The 24,085-nt window shown below is 36.2% G+C and overlaps 2 protein-coding genes across 6 annotated transcripts; both read left to right on the forward strand.

Annotated features, from left to right (window-relative positions):
- The first annotated feature begins 909 nt into the window (after positions 1–909).
- Positions 910–11,140, forward strand: il17rc (interleukin 17 receptor C). The gene is made up of 16 exons (XM_084395624.1): positions 910–1,025; positions 2,093–2,434; positions 3,067–3,292; positions 3,386–3,441; positions 3,543–3,576; positions 3,734–3,828; positions 4,233–4,338; positions 4,804–4,845; positions 5,737–5,858; positions 5,990–6,046; positions 6,668–6,731; positions 7,289–7,506; positions 8,091–8,147; positions 8,254–8,296; positions 8,463–8,558; positions 9,729–11,140. Exons 2-16 carry the CDS (start codon positions 2,327–2,329, stop codon positions 10,409–10,411), a joined length of 2,007 nt encoding a protein of 668 aa, XP_084251750.1. The 5' UTR covers positions 910–1,025; positions 2,093–2,326; the 3' UTR covers positions 10,412–11,140.
- Positions 11,141–11,286: 146 nt separating this feature from the next.
- On the forward strand, positions 11,287–23,601 carry creld1a (cysteine-rich with EGF-like domains 1a). 5 transcript variants are annotated; one of them, XM_084395635.1, is made up of 6 exons: positions 11,287–11,455; positions 14,476–14,722; positions 14,803–14,886; positions 14,975–15,070; positions 17,001–17,141; positions 18,708–23,601. In XM_084395635.1, the coding sequence occupies exons 2-6, from the start codon at positions 14,554–14,556 to the stop codon at positions 18,926–18,928; spliced, it is 711 nt and encodes a 236-aa protein (XP_084251761.1). In that variant the 5' UTR covers positions 11,287–11,455; positions 14,476–14,553; the 3' UTR covers positions 18,929–23,601. The 5 variants fall into 5 exon arrangements, with proteins under 5 accessions (XP_084251761.1, XP_084251760.1, XP_084251763.1 ...); XM_084395634.1 differs by having other exon boundaries at positions 11,295–12,026; XM_084395637.1 differs by having other exon boundaries at positions 11,295–11,455; positions 14,517–14,722.
- The last annotated feature ends 484 nt before the right edge of the window (positions 23,602–24,085 follow it).

Here is a 24,085-nt window from a genome sequence, read left to right on the forward strand (position 1 = left end):
TCTTTCACACTTTCATGATTTCACACAAAAACACATAAACTGTGTATTGTAATCTCTGAGGCACAATTGTTGCGTTATAAGCATCAAATGACCTCGGCTCTTTGACAGAGACATTTAATGAATGTGACGGGGCAGGTCTGAGAAATGCCACCTTTTTCAAGGTAGAGATAAAAAAAAAGGGTGAGAATGCTAACTAACTTGTTTATTCAGATTTTTTTTTTTTTAGCTTAAAGACTTAAAACATTTCTATAACAGTACAGATAAGCAGTCAGGTTGATTCAGTCACATTAAATTGTGTAATTTTATTACTATAAAACAGCTTTAGGTGTGCAAAAAGCTACTTTTATGTAGATTTTTACCTACAGGTCAACACATGAAACATGTGACAACTTGCCCCAACCTGTATTGAGGTATCCCCAGTCTCCCCTAAAGGAATTCAGCTTCAGGGATGGGTGTTTTTGGGGTGTTGCTGGTGATAACAATCCTTGCTTTATAAACATGAGCCTTATTATGCCAGAATGAAGCATCTGGATGAATTCACTATATGTTGCTCCCTGTTTTGGGTGTTTGCTGTCAGTTATTAACAGTGACTCTTAAATCCAGGAGCATTATTAACCAGTTGCCAAGATACGTGAAACAGAGCTGCTAAACAAATTCACTTGGTTACAGAGAATGCACCAGTTGGAACTTTGCACCTGGCAGTTTCCTGGTTATAGTTTTACAAGGCTGTAAATATACAAGATCATATTTCACATCTAGTACAGCGGCCCTGTTAATTATGACCACACAAACATCTTGTTATATGTTATACTGACGTTTTCTTCCACAAAGCAAATTTGCATTTGTGTGTGTGTGTGTGTGTGTTTTGATTTTTAGCTGGGAGGGGTGAGTCTCTCATGTACACTCAAAGTTCACTCACACATTCTCATTTAATGAATGTGTGTCAATGGAAGCGAAGTCATGTGAGGCGTCATAATACATCGAAGTGCTTCAAAAACATGAATTAAAATTACGACTTCTGGGCAGTAAGTAACATTTTGCATCGTTTTGTTTTTTTTGTGAGCATTTTTTTACCGATGTAATATTTGATCTTTTATTGTCATTTTTACCATAAGCAATCAATATCATTCTAGTATCAACATACCATAACCAAAAATATTATGTATTTTAAAACTCAGTTATGGGATATAATTACATACCAGTGGTGGCATTAATAGTATGTAAACAATCAAAAATAATTGATAAAAATGCTAAATTGTCTCACTTAAAAATACATGAGGGTCAATGAAAAATAAGGATGTCGGAGATGATAAAAAATGGAAATCATTTTAAAATCTAGTTTAAAACTAGATTATTTTTATACTCACACAAAGAAAATAGATTTCTGATGTGTTTGATATCAACCTTGCACTTTTACATTAAAATGTAACAAATGTCAATTTTGACAAAACATGCCTTTTCATAAAAAGCTGTTAAAATGTCATCTACAAACAAATGTTGCAGGGGCTTTTTTTTTCAGAACTAAAATGTTCTGCTAATTTGTTTTTGTTTTTGTGTGTGTCATTTTTGCTTATTAATGACATTAATGTGTTTTTGGTGATTTAGATGTAGTTGTTCCACTAAGCTATGTCCAATTTTATTTAAATGATTTGAAACCTAACATACTCCTTTTCATAAAATGTTTAGCTTGAAAGCTGTGTCTGTGCTATCTTTAACATAAATGTCACTATTTCGCTGTTCTAAATATGACATAAAAGTCCAAATACGTTTATGGGCAACTTAATGGAGTTACAATAAATGAGAACAATACGCATTGCCCTTTAAAATGTATCGGGAATCCAGACATTCCAAGAAGCAAACACGATTCATGAACACCCACGTTATCTGGTAGTCTGTCATTCACAGAGACACACCTGGGCATGCTGGAACCAGGTGACTTCTTAGCAAACACACTTTTAGCGAACGCGCTCTTTTAGGACCTGTGGCCGGTTGAATAAACTGCAACTGGCCCCAGAAGCTCAAATCGTATAACAGGAGCTGAAGACTTTAAATGAAGGAATAATGTATCTGATCGTTTTCTGTCGTCTTTCAGATAACCGGGACAATATGCTGAGTAACTGCGCGCTCTCGCGCTTCCTGCACGAGGAGACTCGAGTACTGGACGGATGATTCGGACTGTGTAAACGAACCGGTCAAGAACTATGGTCCTCTGGGGTCCCTTAAAGCCTCATAGAGACTACATAGCGAAGGATATAATCTATGGGATTTTGTTCTTAACCAGTTTCGGTTAAGCGTCTGTTGGATACGAGAGTGAAACTGTTGCGCAATGGAGTTGACGTGGTGGAGAGTTCAACTGCTCCTATTGGCCAGCGCCTGTGTGTGTTCACTGGAACGAGTCGCACACAAACTAGAAAACAAAGTCATCTGTCCTCAGGTTGATGAATCATTTACTGAACAAGTTTGCTTTTATTAATTGCTTGTATTCATTTTTAAATCAAATATTATAAATATCAAATATCTACATCATGGTGACCAGTTCACAAAATATATTATATTATATTATATTATTTAAAACAGTACATAGAAGTAAAAATGTAAAATTCTAAGTATGAGCAACTTGACCCTACTAAAACTTTATAATAAATATTTTATTTTATATTTAAGTAAATATTAAGTTAAAATTGCCATGCAAGAACATTGTAAAAGTAAGAAAAGAAAAGAAGAAAAAGGTTTATATATAATTATATGTCAGTTTATTCTAGTAAATTAAATTCCTCAATTAAATTTACATAACTAGATTTTTTCTTTCGCCATGTTTTAGAGATTGATAATTCCAGAATTAATTTAGAAATATAGAGTGTGTGTATGTATATATATGTTTTAAGGCACATCTATTTATGAATATGTGCATCTTATATTATTAAATGTTATATTGTTTATAGATTTTTACATTTTTAGCCAATAAAAATGTCAAACAGCATTAATTCAAATGGTAATACAAAGATTATTAGAAGATACAGGCAAGCAAGATATTGATCAGATTATAACCCAAGTTTGTGTTTTTAGGCTCTTTCAAACTGCAGTGTGAGGAACACAGAACCTCTCGGAGTTCATGATGTGGGCTGTGGTCGTGTGTTTGTGTGTTCTCTGGACGTGACGCCAAAATTGTGCTGTCATGAGAAGGATTGTACACCATGCTTGTGGAGCAACATCTCTTTGAGTATTTCACCAGATCCTGAGGATGAAGAGGGCAGCAATATTGAGGGATCAGAATATGAAGATGAAAACAGTGGTAAGTCCTTATAGTAGCAGCATATTACAGTTGTTGGTCTAATGTAGGACACAAACATATGGTTTACACAATCACAAACTTTTCTAATTTCAGGAGAATTGGATTCAGGATGCGTTTCCACGCCAAACAACACATCAGAAGGTCGAAGGGTAAGCTTTTGTTCATTCATAACAACATTTTCAATTTTATTTTGAAAAAAGAATGTGTCCGCACTCAATTAAAACCTTTAACGTCTCGCTCATTTTAACAGAAGGAACACTCTCTCTGTGAACACCCATATCAAGGTAGGCCAAGTGAACCTCAAAGTATCTCTTAGTCCTTCATTTTTTTATCATTTCTAATGGATTTACATTTTCTCACACAGTATGCTTTTGTTGAAAGACTATTGTTTGCCGTGTAGTGCATTGATAAAGCTTGACTCTTTGTCTTCTCTTCATGTAGTTGCGATATGCTACATATCAGCAGAAAGGCAGCAAGAGCGCTGCAAGAGATTAGACTTCACAATGACTTCTGCTGCAACCCACAAACTTCTCAGTGTGAGTGTCTGTCACCTCTGTGTTCATTTCATTTCACATATTGCTCTCCTCTGTGGGCTGATCTGTGATGCTGGATTGCTTGTACACTGTACATTTTTCAAAAAGTGAAAGTATTACAAATTCTCAGTTAATAAATAAGCATGAGTAACTTGACCGAATTATTTATTTGTAATTGTAATGATGACAGTGTAGTTTTTGAAACTTTAAATTAATAGTTTATTTTATATTTAAATAAATATTTCTAGCAGGCCTGGCAAGTTCAAATTGTCAGGTGTATTGTACATTGTAAAAGTAAACAGTGAACAAATGCAGAATTTCCGGAAAATCTTGATTCAAGCAGTGGTGAAGAAAATCTTTGCATAAAATGGTGACTTGATTTTAATCTCAGTGTTTGTGTCACGCAGCTGATTCTGGTGGAGGATGAAGATGTTGACTTTGGCAGAAGCATGGAGATCAAGGTTGTGTCGTCCCGTCAGTCACGAGAAGTTCATATCCCTGCATTAAAAGAAGGTAGCAGGTGCTTTTACTCACTCTACATACACATACACGACTACCGGTCCAAAGTTTGGAATAATAATTCGTTTTTTTACATGTTCACCAAGGCTGCATGTTGAACGAGTAATATGTGTTTTTACAAACACACAGTAAAAAGTGAATCACTGGAATAAATTACAATAAAATTGTGAAATATTTTTTTATTACAATTTTAGATTTGCCATCACAGGAATAAATTACAATTACAATAAAATAATATAAAAAAAAAAAAAAAAACATTTTATTTTAGATCATAATAACATTTCACAATATTACATAGCCTTGTTATTTAAACTATTTATTTATGCTGAAGGACACATGTGTGTATCAATGATGTTTTCATTTACCAATCAGTAACATGTCAGCATGTTTCCTTCAAAATTTCCATTTAAAAAAAAAAAACGATGAGGGTGACCATTAATATGTTTTTTCTCTTGGCAGTATGTTCCTCACCACACCTCAAAGACATAAAGCAGTGTAAAGGTATGTTTGGATTCATTGTGTTGCTTAATCTTTATGACTTTTAAATAGCTTCCCCTATTTAAGTCCATACTAAAATGTATTTCAAACAGTAATCCTAAATAGATAATTATGGCATTTAGGAATAATTGAATAGGTTCTACAATGGTTATTGTCAGGGTTCTGTCACCTCGGTCTAGTGTGTTTCTTGGTTTTGTGACAGAGCCCTGACACTCCTGTATTCTCCTGTCTTTGTCTGTGTGTCTTGTTGTGTTTCTGTCTTGTGCTGTGTCACACGCAGCTAGTGTTTCTCTCTGGCCGCATGCGTTCATGTTATCTTTTTTTTGTGTGAACACACGTCTTATGAGTGTCTCATTAGCTGCATGTTTGTGTCTTGTTCTGTGTAAGCTCATGGCTAGCGATTGGTTATTGTTGGTCATGTGATTTCATGTTTGATGTTAGCACATAGCTTGTCTCTTTATGCTTCCCTGTGCCATGTGCTCTCTTGTCCATTGTCTGACCCCGCCCATCTTATTATCTGATTATTGGTTCAGTTTCCCCACCTGTCCTCCCTCATTACCTGTCTTGTTTGCTGTCCTATTTATTCCCATTGTGTTTGCTGTCCTGTGCCAGATCGTTGTCGCACGCTGTTGTTACCCTGCCTGTCTGATGATTCCTGTCGTGTGTGTTCCCTGCCTAGTCAAGTCTAGTCTGTAGTGTTTTTCCCCATTGGAAACTTTCTGTTTGTGTTTTTTTTAACATTAATAAAGCCCATATTCCTCTGCATCCTTGAGTCATCACGTCAACCCTCCCTCAACCCGTGACAGTTATTTGCAGTACCTAATGTTTAGCATATGTATGATAAAAAGCATCCACATTTCACTTAATACTCCAAGTTTGGCTGTTCATTTTTAGGTCCCAGGATCATCTTTGAGAGACATGAGGGTGTGGTTAAGGTTCTGGTAGTCAATGATGATGAAGAATCGTCTAAACCCCCATTATTGTGTATGAAACGAGGAAGAAAAGGCAAATGCTGGGTCAGTTAACTTTCACGTTACTTCTGTGCGAATAATGTCTGAAAGCTCATTGCGCTTACTATGCAAACCGGTTTGTTCTTTTCATCACCTGCCTTTTCTTTGTAAATGATCATACCTTTTTTTTCTCTCAGTTCTTGGAAAATAACAGCATTCCACTGGAGTCAGTCACTGACTGCATGTGTTTCCAGGTACTTTTCAAACATGCACACACTCAAAACAGTGCCTGCTAAAACTAGTGTTGTAGTCAAGACCATCTAAACCGACACCAAGTCAAGACCAGAACCAATGTGTGTTGAGACTATTAAAAGAACAAGACTTTGAGGGGTTCAGACCTATTAGACCAAGTCAAGACCAACTTGAGACCAAGAAAAGACCAAGACTTTAAGGGGTTGAGACCAGACCAATACAAGACCAAGGCAGGACGAGACCGAGTAAAGACCAAGACCAGACCAGCACTCCTTAAATTCATCTAGAAGATCCACATTTATTGATTTCTGACCGGGCACAACAGTAATAAAAGAAATCAAATTAAAAATAAGTTATTGATTGCATTTCAAGCAGGACATTTTACATCCAATCACATTAGTGATGTTAACAAATAAATCAGAAAATGCACTGGCAACTTAGTGCGGTCTTGACCCTCTTAAAATCTCTCTTAGTCTGAGACCGAAATAAGAAAGAGTACAAATGTGGATGAGACCGAGACAAGACCAAGACCCTCAGAAAGACTGATCTTGAGTACTACAACACTAGCTATGACACATTTGTACATTATTTTAACATGCCCTTTGTCTGTGCATACACTTTAGGCTTGGAAAGAAGATCTGAATAAAGCTCGTTCAGAATACTGTCCCTTTGAAAACAATAAAACAGGTAAAACCACAACAAAATTCCACAAATGGCCCCATGACTTTTCTAGTTGTTAGGGATTTTCTGGATAAGGATTAATAAAAGTATATATTTAAAATATACTGATATAAATATAATATTTTTATATGTTAAGGATTAATAAAAAAGATATTTTCAAAACACATTTATATTTTGTAAAATTATATATTTTTTTAAATGTTTTTTTTTCTTCTTCTACCTGATAAAATGTTTTATATCTTGGCATAATTAGAAAATAAATCATCAAAATACATGACTTTTCCATGTCTAGAAACCACAATTTTTTAATTAGACCTCATACTGTATGGGTTCTCAAGACAGTGGGAACCCTGGTTCTTTAAAAAGACAAACAGTTGTTGTGGGTCTGAATTAAAATAAGGCTTATTTTAATGTTTGTTATATCTTATATTGTAAATCAATTTAAGTCATCTTGAGGCAAGAAAAACCCCTTTGCTGAAACCCCATACTGATCTAAGATCTACAATGACTCAGTCTAGATGTTCAATGACATTCTGTCTACCTACAATGTTTTTCTTTGGCAGAATTTCATGCCAATGTCCTGAGAAGCATGTCATTGTCTGTGGCCCACACCAAGACAAATGATGATGAGCCGGTGATGAGCTGGACTTTAACGGTACCCTGCAGGATAAGTGCTGAGCTGTGGCCGTGTCAGCTCGAGGCTGATGGACAATGCAGAGAAATTAAAGGAATCAAACAGCAGCACTTGAAGGATTGGGAGGAAAACAGCACAATGCTATGGGTAAATCTAATTTGACATGAATGGAATGAGTGCAACAGTCGGTTACCTCCATTCATTTTCTCCATTGGGAAGTCAATTTTTAACAATAACTAAAGACAGCTTTGCTGTGAGCTACAAGGTTGTTAATCGATGATATTTGCTTCTGTTGAACCTGTCAGCCCATATTGTTTTTTCGTAAAACTACATTACCCATGATGCTGTACAGAAAATTCCACCAATTAGTGAGAAAAAAATGTAATCGAGTCGATCTTTTATAATAATAATAATAATAATAAAATAAAGTGTTAGCTATTTTTTGTGTAATAATAAGTAACAAACTATTTTGTATTATCTAAATTTGAAAGAATGCAAATTAGATGCATTTTCACTAGTGATCTCAGACTTTTGGACTTTTGAAGCTGAATGACTCCCAGGTAGACAACAATACAATATGTTAAACAGGCCGTACTTCTATCTGGTTTGGTTTCATTTTCATTTATGTGAAATTGAATATCACATCTACTCTCAGACTGAGGTCAAAGTCAATAATTGGTTTTCCATCTGGTTAAAAAGTGGTTTGCTGTAATGCTATTTTTGCTCTGCAGGCATCCGGTAATTTTGTGAATATCACGTCTCGGAATCACCTGCAGCTCTGTGTGAAGGTATGATATCATCTCCCTTTTTAATTTCCTCAGTTTGACCTCATTTTAGTGCAAACAGACCATGAACATGGTAATCATTATTCATTGTTTGTGTGTTTGTCTGCAGGTTAAAACGGATGGAAAGATTGTGCTGTACTGTCAACATCGATGTAAGTTTATATAAGAAAAAAACCTATATCCTGTTTAATTAAAGCTGCCATTCATTGTCATTTAATCGTGGTGATGCTTGTGTGTTCGTGTGTGTTAAAACCAATATTTGCTGTACTGAATATATGACAGATGTTATCAGTTGGTTCATGGTGTATGTTGTTTTAGTGGAACGACAGTACTGGAGCCTTCTTGTTCTTCTACCGCTGATCCTTGTTTGTCTGACTATTTTTGGAGTATTTCTTCTGGTGAACAAACTGAAATGTAAGTCTTTACAGTCTACAGCATCTCTGTTTATATAGTAAGACGTTTTCCTCTCAGCAACAAAGAAACTACAACACAATGTATAAAATTACTTTTATTACAATTATTATTATTATACTGTATATATTTTCATTTAATTGTGTATATTAATAATGTATTTGTGATGTTTTTTTTATACAAATCTGTCATATATTCACCATGATATATATATATATAAATTATATTAATAGATCGCCACTATTTTAACGACTTGTCACCCTGATGTCTAGATATTGCCAGTGGCTATTAAAAAATCCATTGGCCAATATATAAACTCAGTTACTTTTTATATATCGCTGTGTCAACGATTATAAATTATAAAGTAAATTCAGCATTTTTATGCTAGATAACTACTGTTCTGCCAAAGTACAAGTGATCAGAAACTTTATATTACTGAGCCCAGAAGATTTGAAGAGACAGTTGTGGTTTTTGTTGAGATTTTCGAGATATTGACCGGACAGACTCTGTGTCCGTTTTGCATTTGTCTCTCTGCTCTCAATGGCTCTATTCATGTGTCTCTGTCAGCGGCACATATTTTTGTGCTGATCTGTGTAGAACATATTTATTCCATCTCAGCATACTCTTTGTCTGTCTCTTCTCCTCCTTCATGTCTCATTTTCTGTTCTTTCATCCATCATGGCCTTTTCTGTGTCTTATACTGTTTTAGTTTCTTTCAATGGTTTCAAACATGTTTTTGTCTGATGAGATTAAACATTCTTGTATGTCTCTCTCACACGTCCTGATTTTGCCGAGTTACACGCGTTCCTGGGTCAACATATTTTGTTGATCCTGGAACAACATTCCTGTCAGAAAATTTAGTCCTAACCCCTAAATCTAACCCTATCATAATAAGTTATCCCTAAATCAGATGGAAATTAGGGTGAATAACACTGATGTAGAAGCACCAAACCCTGGTTGTAAGCCTAAACTGGACATAAAGTATAAACTTGTCCCTCAAATCTGATTAGTTGATCAGAATGTTGTTCCTGGATCAAAAAAAGATGTTGATCCAGGAACATGTTGTACTTGGTGAAATCAGGTTCTATGCTTTCAAGCACAGGGAAAGTTCTGCAAAAATTATTATTTTTTTTTTCTATATTTACTTACTTAATTTACCTCTTCTCTCTCTAGATATGAAGGGACAGGTGTTGTTGCTCCATTCCTCAGCCACCGACCCACACTTGGTGTGTAGGCTGGGCCTGTTGCTTTCTGAACTGGGTTTCGGAGTATTTCTCGACCTGTGGAACCAAACAAAGCTTGGTTCTCTCGGCCCGGCAGCGTGGCTCCACTCCAAGCTCGATCACATCCAGAAACACGGAGGCAAAGCCCTTCTTTTGCTTTGTCCATCAACACTACAGAGAGCCGAGTGCTACTGGAACATTGCAGTGGAAAAACAAAGCAATCCTGCCACATACTCCTCAGATACGCTGGCTTCTGTCCTGGCCTGCATTTTAGCTGACCGCCAGAAGGGCGGCGCTGCTCAGCGGTTTGTCCTCGTGCAGTTAGACTGTCACGAACTTTTCATTAAAGAGGAGCTGCCAGTGTTGTTCAGGGGCCTGCCGCTCTATAAACTGCCCTCACAGTCTCAGGGATTACTTATGGAGCTGTGTTTGGAGAGCCCAAATAATGTGTGCGAGAAGTTGAAGAAGATGTGGTGGATAAAAAGGGCACGGAGGAAGCTGGCCACAGGAGTGCAGAACATTTTTAACAGGACGAGGGAGAGGACTGAAACCATGCTCACTCAAAGTGACACACTCAGCCTAGACACGGAAAACACTGAGGAAAGAGTTTTTCTCAAAAATGAACAGCACTGACATGGCATGTACTCTCTCTCATCACAGCAGAACATTGTTTTTAAAATGTCTGTCACTATGGACTATGGACAGACTATATACAAGTACCAGAAGGTACCATGGTAATAGCATGTCTTTTAAAACATGGTGTTGTCATGTTTTTCTGTGCGTATGGAAATACTAAAGATTTTTAGACATGTGCCATAGTACCATCACATCATAAAGTACCTTGGAGTACTATATGATATATTGTATTTAGGCCTACAATACCTGGATATAACCTCAGAGGATTGCTTAAGAAGGAAGTCTGCATGTCCATGTGCACATGAGCACATTCAAAGTACAGAGTACAGACGCTACAGGAAGTAAATGAAGAAATGAAATGGATAAATACACTGCAAATTAAAAGAGATCACTATATGCCTACATAGGCTGTTCTATAGAATATGTAGCCTATAATGCCTACTCGTATATTTTTATATTTGGAAAGACGTTAGCTCTATATTGTTACCTTTTCATCTAACATGGTGTCTTGTAAATAATTCACTGGATTTTGGCTAATATATATATTTAGGCTACGTAAATGTCAAATGTAAACATGGCTTATTTTGTTAACTGAAAGTTTGTAATGTCATGCATTTGAAATGCTAGTTGTAGTAGGCCTACTCAATTATACGGTTTATTGGCGCTTTTAGTGTTCTGTCATGGGCTGACTTGAGTGGAATTGAATAAATGAAAAACTAGCTAGACTTCTCTGGTCTCACAGCCTGGTCTGTTTGCTGGTTTTTAAAAAGGTTTGGGGCATGCTTCAGCTGGTCAGACTGGCCAACCACAGACGAACACCAACTTAGACAAGACTAACCATCAGGCAAGTCTATAAAAAGAAGATAAGGAGGGGAACACCATACAAATATTGTACACCACCAGACCTGCTGCTAAAAATACACGCTGTTATTTGAGAAGAGTGTGTCGCGCGCGACGTCCGGCTGCACTGGTTTTGCGCGTTCATGACTGAAGAGAAGTTCTTTAGAAACAGAGAAAAAGACTTGGTGAATCGAAAGTCAGGTATAATTGATCTAAACAATAATTGTTACACTTTAAATCTTTATTGTGTATTTTAAAAAAACAGAGACTTTCTCTTTAGTAGCCTAGGTAACAAAAAAAATCCAGAATGACCCTGAAGCAGCGTTTATCCAATCTAGTCATGTGGTGTGTGTTATTTTTCTCCGCGCTGGTCAACCATTTGTGATTCTCATAGAAAGCAGAAGTTAGTTGTACGAAGACGTTCTCTTAATATTCATGAGCCAACGCATCACCACTGAAGGATTGTCACGGCACCTCATATATTTTAATGAGAAAGCTTTTTCCATATAACGTTTATCAGGTTTATCTGGAATATCCTCTGCAATATATTCACGAAGCACGTCTTCGCCATAATAGAATTTGTAATTATCCGTTAAACGGCACACCGAGAGAGAGAGAGAGAGAGAGAGAGAGAGAGAGAGAGAGAGAGAGAGAGAGAGAGAGAGAGAGAGAGAGAGAGATCTGTTGCGTCCTGAACCCGAAAAGCGCAAACTGGGAAAACTGGTTTTACGGACATCCCAACCATCACTCTCGAGTCTCATGTCGCATGTTTGTGAGTAGCCTATTTAAAATACGAATTCCATGCTGAACTTGTCTAAACTGCGTTCTGCTTATTGATTTCGTTTTAACTAATCAAAATAACGTAAAAAATATAGCCTGTAGCTAAATATAATTTTCCTGTTAACATTTTTTTTACGAATCTAAACAAATATTAAAAACATATACTACACTTTATTGTAAGGTGACGTAGTTACATTGTACTTACTTAAATAAGTAGGCTACTGAGTATGCCTAATATTAATTGTACATTATTAACATGTATAGACTTACGATTAGGATTTGGGGTAACACTTTATTTTACAGTGTCCTTGTTACATTATATGTACTTACCATAGTAATAACAGCAAATTATGCATAATTACATGCAACTAACCCTCAACCAAACCCTAATCCTACCCTAACCCGTAAGTACATGTAGTTGCTTAATATTACTCAGTAGCCTACTTAAATATATAATTATACTGTAACAATGTCACCTTAAAATAAAGTTTAACCGGATTTGGTTTAGGGTTTACTTGTAATTATGCATAATTTAGGGTAGACTGGGTACAGTTGGTACACTTTTTGCTTTTTCCGTTACCACACCAAAACTATAGGGACTGAAAAGAAGTGACATTTCCTTTACTTTTCTACTAAAATATTAATAATTATTAACATCCATAAGTAGGTAATATTTGCCACAATTAGCTCATAAACACAAGAAGCGTTTTTGTTCCAACTGTACCGGGTAGCCTACCCGAGTACAGTTGAGACACCCATCCGTAATGCTGTAAAGCTGCCTAACCAATTCATTGCACATGTAAAATACCTTTAAAAATGAGAATTCAACCGTTTTTATTTCCATTCTGTATTTTATTTAATTATTTGTTTAGTTAAAAGTAGTTCATTTGTAAAAAAAAAAAAAAAAAAAAAAAAGTACAGTAATAGCAAACAGCAATACAATATTAAATTTCATTCAACATTTTAATAGTAACAGTTGAAAAGTTGAGTAACAGTAAAAAACTTTGAACAATTGCAAACACCAATAATAAAACACATCAAATGCAAACAATAACCTAATAAATAATGAATGTGACTATAATCTTGTGATCTTACATCGTGCAACTAAACTGCATGTGCCGCAATAGGATTAGTTGCGGGTACAATTGATACATTGTGTCTCAGCTGTTACCCCGCAGGCCACCTCGAACATTTCTCTAGATTTTAAAGGGATACTCCACTTTTTTTGGAAATAGGCTCATTTTACAACTCCCCCAGAGTTAAAGAGTTGAGTTTTACCGTTTTCGAATCCATTCAGCCGATCTCCGGGTCTGGCGGTACCACTTTTAGCATAGCTTAGCATAGATCATTGAATCGGACAGGACCATTAGCATCTCTCTAAAAAAATGACCAAAGAGTTTCGATATTTAAAACTTGACTCTTCTGTAGTTACATCGTGTACTAAGACCGACGGAAAATGTAAAGTTGTGATTTTCTTGGCTGATATGGCTAGGAACTATACTCTCATTCCTGCGTAATAATCAAGAAACTTTTCTGCCGTACCATGAGTGCAGCAGGCGTAATGATATGACGCAGCGCCTGAAAATAGTCCCCAGCTCAGTAACTTCCAACGTGACCGGGACTAAGTTTGTCTAACCTATTAGACCTATTTTCAGGCGCTGCGTCATATCATTACGCCTGCTGCACTTTCTTGATTATTACGCAGGAATGAGAGTATAGTTCCTAGCCATATCAGCCTAGAAAATCGCAACTTTACATTTACATTTTACGATGTAACTACAGAAGACTCAAGTTTTAAATAGGAAAAATATCGAAACTCTTTGGTCATTTTTTTGAGAGAGATGCTAACGGTCATGTCCGATTCAATGATCTATGCTAAGCTATGCTAAAAGTGGTACCGCCAGACCCGGAGATCGGCTGAATGGATTCGAAAACGGTAAAACTCAACTGTTTAACTCTGGGGGAGTTGTAAAATGAGCCTATTTCCCAAAAAAGTGGAGTATCCCTTTAAAGGCACACCATGCAGTTTCCGTTTTTCTCAAACAGCGACCCCTAGAGTCGCTGTGGAGTACTTGTATTTAACGTTACTGTCGTAAATACCACTCACGCAGAGCCGTCTCTGCACTCTTTCTTCGTTTTCTTCGTCGACTCTGCCATGATTCACGTCTGAAATGCGTGCTAGTGTCTTCCATAGAGGCTGCTTCATATGTTGTTGATGTATGTGACGTCCTGCCGTAAAGCAAGTCCTGATTCTCATGACGTTTGTCAGGGCGCCACCTCTCAAACCTGCATTGCTGGTTTTGTTCTTACACCTCAAACACTTTAAATAATAAAATTAAGCTACTTTGGATAAAAGATCACACCTTAAAATTGTTAAAAGTTTTTGTACATGAAATTTACTTTTTTGTCCTCAAACAAATTCCTGGTTTTAAAATCATCAGACGTCACAAGGAGTTTTAATTTGAACATCTCCGTATCAAAGTGGGAGTTTGAAGGGTTGCACTGATGCGTGGAGAGTGATGTCCCCCTCACGGATGTTCTTCCTGTCTACTGTGCTCGTCGTGGCCCTTTTCCATCTCGTTTGGGGTCAGAACTGCTCAGAGCACTGCAAAGCATGTGGAGGGCCAGAGAAAGACCAATGTCTTCAGTGCCACACCGGATTCATCCTGCATGACAACCTGTGCGTGGGTAAGATGATCAACAGAGTGTACGCTTGATTCACCTCACGCTCCATTTCATTCAGAGGTTCACTTCTTTAACGTTGACAGATATTGATGAATGTGGTACTGATCTGGATCGGTGTCCCGACAACACGTACTGCTTGAACACCCATGGCTCTTATGAATGCAAAGGTCAGTGGGATTTACTTTTATCATTAACAACACTCTTGATAACACTGGTTTCCTTTTATTTTATTTTATTATTTTATTAATTCTCCAGAATGTGATAAGGCCTGTGTTGGCTGTATGGGTGGAGGAGCTGCCCGCTGTAAGAAATGTGCTCCTGGTTTCAGGTCATCAGGCATGAGATGCATAGGTGAGTTGTAGTTCATATAACTAGTGTCGTTTTTCAGTCTTTGAAGTATAAAATATAACTAGGAGTATAAAATGAATCCACTATTCCGCCTGCCCATTCAGCCTTAAAGGTTAATAGTAAACTAACTTGGCTTGCTGTATTATTTTGATTACACATGAATTGTATAATAAACCATTTATAATAAATACTGCAATATTCCATAAACAAATGGAACTGGAATTGTCCGTTTAGATTTCATGGTGAATTTAGAGTTGAGAAACTTTTGTGGACTCGGTTCTTTCTCAGGTTTGTTCTCAAATTACCTAAGAAATACAAACTGAAATTTCTTTTCTCTAAAGCCTGCAGCGTTTTAGACTCTACCCAGAAGTGAATATCATGCATTCTCTGACTGTACCACAAAGCTTCCGTTCACAGAAGCTTTGAACAGAAGAACAGAACAGAACATTTGTGGTACAGCCAGAGAATGCATGATATTCACTTGAGGAATGAGTCTAAAACGCTGAAGGCTACATGTAGAGAAAAGTTCAAGTTGTATTTTTTTAAGTAATTTGAGAACAAACCGAATCAGGTGCACAAAAGTTTCACATTTGAGATTCTCGTCGGCTGAATTCTGCCAACATTTTGGACAAACATCAGTGTTGTAAATGTAAGAATAAAAATAACAGAATTTTGAATATTGACTTTCTATGTCTTTTTTTCTTTTATGAATCCCATGGTAGATCTGCTTTGTTTGGCTGAATAATGTACAGATGTTCCTTTATCTTGATTGACATACAGTAATATTAAAAGCATGAGTAAATCGTTTAAAAGATATTATAGTTTCTGATGCAATGAGATCCAGACAAGCAATGATGATGTCAAAGATCAAAATTGAATAAGGAGTAACAAATGTATTAAGTAAAAATTATAAAGACAACAAATTAATAAAGTAAATATGAAAATTGTACTAGCAAACAGGTTTAAATAGAAATAAGATCTATCTTATTCAATTATTTAAAATAAAATCCAGAGTACTGAATCTAACAGATGAGTAAAGAGGAAGAAGGACCCAAAAGTAGTAAGATGTTTGCTGAATGAAAGGAGAGGCAGAAGTTAAGAATAAGCAGAAGTGAAGAGCAAAATAAGAGCAACGAATATAAATGCAGGAAACTTGCATCCTCCTTAACTAATGTTTTGGTCTATAAGAAAAGGTCAATCATTTATCCATTATGTCAAAGTTGGTGTAACGGCTAGGTCAAATGTCAAATAAAGATGAAAATGGAAAAAAACGAGGTGTTAAGAGAATATTGCAGATCTTGCATTATCTTGTGTCTGCAGAGATGGAAACAAATGTACATTGCATATTAAATTCTGATGGAAAATACACCCACTCGATCTTACAGCACAGAAGAGACACCAAAGATCTTTGGAAAGCATATAGTAGAAAATATATAAATGAATGAATAACATTTAAAATAATAAAAATGCAACATATTGTAAGGAATATAACAATTAATGATAATTAAATGAATATAATGACTAAAATTTACAACAACAAAAAAAAGATTCATAAGATTCATAAAAAGGAATACTTAGTAAAATAAATAAATAAAAGGCATTAATCAAATAAATACATGTGAATGCATTTGCTACTGTTCAAGCTTGACAAATCTATGAACAGAGAATTAATCTCTTAGTTAATGACACAAATGAGTTCTTCTGCATGAAATGCTACCATCTTGTGGCTATAATACACATTTCCAGCAAGAAAGTTAACAATTTAAAAAACCAAAAATCATTTTTTATCATTAGTATAATGTAATTTCTTAATTGTCTATGTGTTCTATAATTGTCAAGCTGTTTATCTTTTTTCCTCCTCATTTTTCAGTTAGCATTATACTGGTTGGGTGTGTGTTTGAGAAATGACAGCTGTATTCTGTCTCTCCTGCAGATATAGACGAGTGTGGTGAGGAGGTGTTGGCCTGTCCTGGTGTCAGTGCCTTCTGTGTGAATACAGAGGGGTCTTTTCACTGTCAGTGCGCAGGCGGATACACACGCACGGGCAACACCTGTGAGAGGAGCCAGACCACAGGTGAGCTGGAAACATGGGCTGCATCCCAAATCACACACGTAGCCGGAAAACAGTATGTGACAAAAGAAGTATATCCGAATTTACAGTACTCATAAAAGAGTAGGAAAAATGTACCTGGATGACCTACTTCTTCCTGTGAGATTGATGGACACTTTACTGTCCCATGAGGCCACGGGAGAGGATTAATCAATGGCAGTGCAGTGATGTAACTGACGCTGGTAGATCACATGATAATGACAACATGGCGAGTGTAGTACGTCTACTCTAGATTAACCGTAACTCTAGAGTAAGTACATGTAGTTAATTAATATTACTGAGTGCGATAACACTTTATTTTACAGTGTCCTTGTTACATATGTTACATGTGCCATAGTAATAACAGTAAATTATGCATAATTACATGCAATTAACCCTCAACCAAATCCTAATCCTACCCTAACCCTATACATGTAGTTACTTAATATTACTCAGTACTTAAAAATATAATTACACTGTAACAGTGACACCTTAAAATAACACTGAGTGCTTATTTGAGTAAGTACAATGTAACTATGTCACCTTAAAATAAAGTGTAACCAAAATATTTCTTGTGGTTTTAGTTTTAGTAAACTATAAAAGCCTGCTGTGAAGTTCAAACGCTGAATTAGATCTGTCCCAAAAGACCTTTGCAGTTTCATGTAATTCAGTCTATTGTGCTTTGTTACAATATGAGATAAAGTATTCATGTTTGTTTGTGTTCATGAGTTGCTAAACCTGTTCTACATGCAACTTTATTGTCTTGGGAGCCAACATGCTGTTAAACGAAAGTGAAAGTTTCATTCATTAACAGTAGTTAATGCATTAGTTTTTACAGCATTTATTAACCATTGTTTAAGTTAGTTAATAAAAATAGTTGTTCATTATTTGTTCATGTTAGTTCACCGTGCATTAACTTATGCTAACTGATAAGACTTGATTTTAATAATGTAGTAAATGTTGAAATTAACGTAAATGCTGGATTAATAAAAGCTGTACAAATATTGTTCATTGTTAGTTCATAGTTAACCGATGTCAACAATTGAAACCGAAAATATATTTGTAAAATATATATTTATATTTAAAGAAAACTTGAAACTGAACTTTAGTTACTTTAATAATAAATGTTCCTGTGTACTTTCCACTTACAGTGCATAATTCATCAATGCACATTATTCTTACACTGTAAAAAAAAATTACATCCCCAAGTCAAAAATTTCAAGTGACCGATAACATCTAAATTTTTCAATTAGTCTGACGTATTATTTCTCATTGAGCCAATGTTAACAGACTATTGCAACAAGAATTTCACTTGGGCCAATTGAAAAATTTAGATGTTATCGGTCACTTTAAATTTTTTATTTGGGAGGGTTAGAAATGTAAAAAAAAAAAAAAAAAAGAGTATGTCTTCTGAAGTGGTTCATTGATATCTATATTCTCATTTTTCACCAACTGTTTTTATGTAATTTTAACGACACTGCATTTAAACTGAATAATTGAAATGCATGTTTCTTTCTTGTATGTTTCTATATTTTCCGTATCTTTTCTCAGATTCTGCAGAAAAGGGTTTTTTTGATGACATTCAGGAGGATGAAATCGAGGTTCTCCAGCAGATGTTCTTCGGGGTGGTGTTGTGCGCACTGGCCACGTTGGCGGCTAAAGGGGACTTGGTATTCACCTCCATCTTTATGGGGGCCGTGGCGGCCATGGCTGGATACTGGCTCTCTGATAAGAGCGACCGACTGATAGATTCCATCTTGAAGGGGAGATAAATACAAAAGGGGCCTGCAAAGTTATAAAGTTAAAAGTTAAGAGTTGGGCCATTTCTTACACAATGAAATGAATGTATGTTGACATCAAATGGCCCAAGCAACAAGAAAGAAAAAAAAATCTCATTCCACTCACTAGTTGCCTGTTGGGAATAACTTTTTGGATGAATATGAATTGGAGCACTTTTTGTTATTGTGTTGTTTGTGTTTTTAGGTTGCAAACTAACAGTTTAGCCTAACAGCATTGCACTAACTGGTTAAGAAAAGTTATTTTGATTAGGTGGAACATGATTTCATAACTGTTTATTGATCAGACTTTATATATAGTGAGCGTCTGGTGGTAATTGCTTTTTATGGTGCATTCTGAGAATTTTTGGGTGATTTGCATTTTAGCAGCTTTAAATAAAATGTCACATATGCTATAAAAGCGTAATAATTGTGCACTATCTTTCAAAAATTTGGGGTTGGTAAGATTATGTTTTTGAAAGAATCTGCTCACCAAGGCGGATTTTATTTGATCATAAATACAGTAAAAACAGCAATACTGTAAAATACTATTACAATTTAAAAAAAAAGAAAGAATTATTTGGATATTAAAATGTAATTCTTGTGATGCAAAGCTGAATTTTCAGCATTGTTTCTCCTGTCCTCTTTAGTCACATGGTCCTTCAGAAATCATTAAAATATACTGATACACTAATATAGCTGTGTTGCTTAATATTTATGTGGAAACTGTGATGTTTGTAAAAATAGAACATTCAAAATGACTTTTTGTCAATTTTTCCTTTTAATTTGCAATTTAATGTCCTTCCCAAATAAAATAAAAAACCTCACTGTCAACAAACTTTTGAACGGTTGTGTATTTGATATAAAATGTACTTTTATGAGGACACTGTAAAACACTCTTTAGACTTCAACTAATAAACTTTTATTTGTGGTTTTAAATGAAACAGAGCATATCAGAAAGAAAGTCACTTTTATTTAATGGATATAAACAAGCCGACTGACACTCAAGAATAGTTGGGGGGCTACAACACATACAATAGCAAATATCAGGGAGGTTAAGGACTCTGAGTAAAGCCCAACAGGGTTTAAAAACATCGAACATGACACAGATTTCACACCGAACGCCTCCGAGGCTCTTGCACCGCTAACTTTCTGCAACACGCACTCAGTCACTCACACCCTGTAACAATCTTATTTGCATACACGGACACAATCATGCAAGCATATCCCACACTCTTTTAGCGTCTCAGATCTGCACCCCGAAAACATGCGAACGCTTTTATTTTGTTGCACGGGCAATCCACTGGCAGTGGGCGGGAAGATGTGGGTGAGGACACACCATTCTCAAACACATTACACCATCATGATGCCTATGCGTCTCATCCGTGACGACTGATGCACCATGGGAAAATGAACCCCACGTTCACACGGTATCATTCAGCATGCTGACACTCACATTGGACTTGTTTGCACTGCTGTACAGAAAAAGAAAAGTAAACTAATTTCATGTACAAATCTTACAGTTCCAAACTGACATAAAAAAAAAGAAAAAAAAAAGCATGAACCATAAAAAAACATAACATAAATAAATATCTTAAAAAAGTAAAAACAATGTTTCTTAGATTTACTATTTCTTTTCTGGCATTTGTCACAGTGGTTTGTATTATCCAGAGGTTTGCATTTTTTTGACATCATGAAATAAAAGAAACAATGCAACTGGCACACAACAAATATAAATATAGAGAGAAATCTTCATTTTTGTTCTCTTTATTTTGGACCTTTTCTCTAACCAGAGGCCCTTTGATATATACGTCTTGAGCCTACAGGGCTGAAACTTCTTTCTTTTGATATTTATTTCTGCGTATAGAGATCTATTAGACCTGTCTTCACCACAGCCCAGAGTTGGCACATAATGTACATAATCATGCATCATCACCACATGAGTCAACATTTCTCTTTTTTACTTTGTTCTGTATAACATATCTCTTCCCAAGGCAGGAGATCACCCCCCTACTTCAAGTATTCAGTAGTAAAATGTCCTGAAGGTGGAGGACTGCAATATGTCTCCAAGAAGGTAAAGTCTGATGTCTTTTTATTTTTTGTCCTCTTGCTTTGCCTAATAGTACAATTATAGACTTGCACAACAGACAGACAGTTAGACGCACATAAATATTACAATATCAGATCAAACACTTTTCTGGTGTTTGAAACTGGACTCAGAAACATCCAAGACGGAGTAGTATTCACATGGTGGACATATTATGGATCTGTGTTCTTCAACAACGATAGTTAAATGTTCAAGAGAGCAACGTAGGAATATTCTAGAGCCGAGCGACAATGATGCGTTCACATCATGACAGAATTACCGGGAAGTTTCTGACTAGCTAATTGTGACCTCAAAAATGACCTTTAGCTTACCATTAAACTACATATAGTTTCATGTCATTTTAAGTTGCACTTTCTTTGTTCCTCAAGGTTTGAGCATTGCCATAAAAATAAATTTATGATCCTAAATAATCTCTGAATATTTAATTGCGGTAATTCCGGCAGATTGTGAACGCAGATTAAGGATGTTGTTATGGAACGTTCCAGAACGTAAGGATCTGGAACTAACGTGAAGGCGTCTGAAAATTGAGTATGTTGAACGCAACATGGAAACACAAACAGGTCATTTTAACAGTCAGATCTTGGCTATATTTTGGGCTTCGCCAAAGTCCTAATGTAAACTCCACAACTACAGACAATAGCAGTGAAATGACACATAAGACAATGCACAACAACTGTTCACATATCTCAGCCATTTTAAAACAATCTTCCACTTGAATATGTTGATGTTTCTTAAAGAAAAAGTTCACCCCAAAATAAAAATTGTGTCATCTTTTACTCACCCGCATGTCATTCCAAACTTGTATGACTTTCTTTCTCATCTGGAACACAAAAGACATTTTGAACTTGAAGATTGTTGGTAACCAAACATTTTGGTTCCCATTGACTTCCTTTATATATTTTGACCATACTGTACAATGGAAGTCAATGGGAACCGAAACTGTTCGTTTTTGTGTTCCACTGAAGAAAGTCATATAGGTTTGGAACAACATGAGGATGAGTAAATGATGAATGGGTGAACTATCCCTTTAAGGTGCCTTCACACTGACAGAGATAACATTCGCCAAATAAAAGACTGCTGTTTGCTTTCAGCATGAATGCAGCTTTACCCTCAAGTGCGCTTGAGCTGAGTTTTTTTTCAAGAACTCATTGCCGTTTTAATTTTTTTGTTCTTTTTGTGAGGTGCAACATATTCTATACAACACTTTGTCTAGCTGAAGATCAAGAAACTAGATTCCGCAAACGTTCAGCAAAGACCTTTTTGTTGCACAGACTCCAGTGCCAAGATCTTGTAACGAGAGCAGTGCGAGGGCCAAACAGACAACGATAACACACACAACTCAAACACACCGGAAAAGAAGTTTCCTTTGATTTCTGACACAATAGTCTGACCACAGTAGACCCACTTTATTTAGCTAGTATATCTCTATCTATATATCTACTATCTATTTATAAATAGGCACTCGCCACCATGTTGAGACGTTACGAAAAATCTGCGGTAGCTCCGCCAGTACCTGGTGGGACGGTTCGTTAAAGGAGGAAGGACATTCCCTTTATGGGACACTCAGGTTGGACTGGCCTTGTCAACGGACATCTCGACAAAATTCATTTTGTGGGACAAACAACTACAACCTGTAGCAGTTTCTTGGGAAACCATCTCAATTATCTTCCGAAGAACTCGTATGATGGCGCCATGGATGTAGTGTTACAGATCAGTTGATGTCCGAAATGACTGTAGCCATGGATGTCTCCATCTCTTTTGGGCCTGAGCACCAGTTAAAGCACCATAAGAAACGTTCCCTGTTGTAAGGGGTGGAGGTGCATAGGTGCATGAGAGCTAACACGCAAACCGGGCTTGGGGTTTGGAGTGGAGCACAAGCAAAAAGAAAGGGCAAATTCTGGCTAGCATGGTGTATGTTATGTGCGTTATAATTGGTGAGAGAACGAAATATGAACTCTGCATAGAGTAGACTACCTCTGAGGGTCAACTGAGGTAACTCTAAAGACGTGACAGATACCACCTCTATAAGGTCCAATATTCACTAAAGAACCAACAATGGAGGCTGAACGTGGCACAGAGAAATTACATGCATATTCAAACCTAAGTTCATATATGTATAGCACATATAATAAAACCTAAACAATTGAAGGCAGGCAACAGTTGCCCTTTTAAGATTTCAACTGCAAATGCAGATGTGATAGTAAAAAAAAAAAAAAAGGTTATAAATTAAGTTATAAGATGGTATTATTTTACATTGGATTTTCACATAAAAAGCAGAGAAATGATTGACAAGAGTCAAGGCTTGAATGAGTGCAAGCTGACTTGTTGCCTCATTGAAGAGGTGGAGCTAGATCCGAGTGGGCGGGGCAATGTGGAGAAGGGGAGGGGCCAGCTGGATTCATGCACTGGTCGCATGTGGAAACCAGACAACAAGGAGCAGCTGCAGTGTCTCATTTTGATTTGAGCATTGATAGTCTTCAAGGCAAATGTCTTTAGAAAAAGGGCTGCACCAGGAAGTGACTGTGTTTGTTCAGTCCAGACTTCCATTTATACTTTTTTTAATCATCTGAAATAAAAACAACAAAATGGAATAATTATCTTTAAGATAATGTCTCTTATGCTCACCAAGGATGCATTTATTTGATTAAATAATACAGTAAAAGCTAACAAAACAGTAATATTGCGCAATATTCTTATTTATTAATTAATATATTTTAAAATGTAATGTTTCCTGTGATGTAAAGCTGAATTTTCAGCATCATTACTCCAGTCTTCAGTGTCACATGATCCTTCGGAAATCATTCTATAATATGCTGATTTTCTGCTCAAGAAACATTTATTATTACCAATGTTTGAAACATTTGTGCTGTCTTTTTTAATCAACTGAATGCGCCCTTGGCTGAAAGTATTAATTATAAAAAAAAAATGTATATGAAATTTGTAAATGAAATGATTTTATTTCAGACAGACACAGTTAGAAGTTCTGGTGATAGTATTTACCTGCTCAGGTGGTCTTCTCCAGCGTTGGCCCTCCCACTCACACTAAT

The sequence above is a fragment of the Rutilus rutilus genome, assembly GCF_951802725.1.
Source record: "Rutilus rutilus genome assembly, chromosome: 22".
Lineage (NCBI taxonomy): Eukaryota > Metazoa > Chordata > Actinopteri > Cypriniformes > Leuciscidae > Rutilus > Rutilus rutilus.

What these genes read in the sequence shown, in the direction of transcription:
- il17rc (XM_084395624.1), top strand. Translation starts at nt 2,327, where the DNA reads ATGGAGTTGACGTGGTGGAGAGTTCAACTGCTCCTATTGGCCAGCGCC. An exon ending in CAACCCACAAACTTCTCAGT is followed by an intron (nt 3,829 to 4,232) that starts GTGAGTGTCTGT and finishes TGTGTCACGCAG; the next exon opens with CTGATTCTGGTGGAGGATGA. An exon ending in ACCTGCAGCTCTGTGTGAAG is followed by an intron (nt 8,148 to 8,253) that starts GTATGATATCAT and finishes GTTTGTCTGCAG; the next exon opens with GTTAAAACGGATGGAAAGAT.
- creld1a (XM_084395635.1), top strand. Translation starts at nt 14,554, where the DNA reads ATGTCCCCCTCACGGATGTTCTTCCTGTCTACTGTGCTCGTCGTGGCC. An exon ending in GCATGACAACCTGTGCGTGG is followed by an intron (nt 14,723 to 14,802) that starts GTAAGATGATCA and finishes TAACGTTGACAG; the next exon opens with ATATTGATGAATGTGGTACT. An exon ending in ATCAGGCATGAGATGCATAG is followed by an intron (nt 15,071 to 17,000) that starts GTGAGTTGTAGT and finishes TCTCTCCTGCAG; the next exon opens with ATATAGACGAGTGTGGTGAG.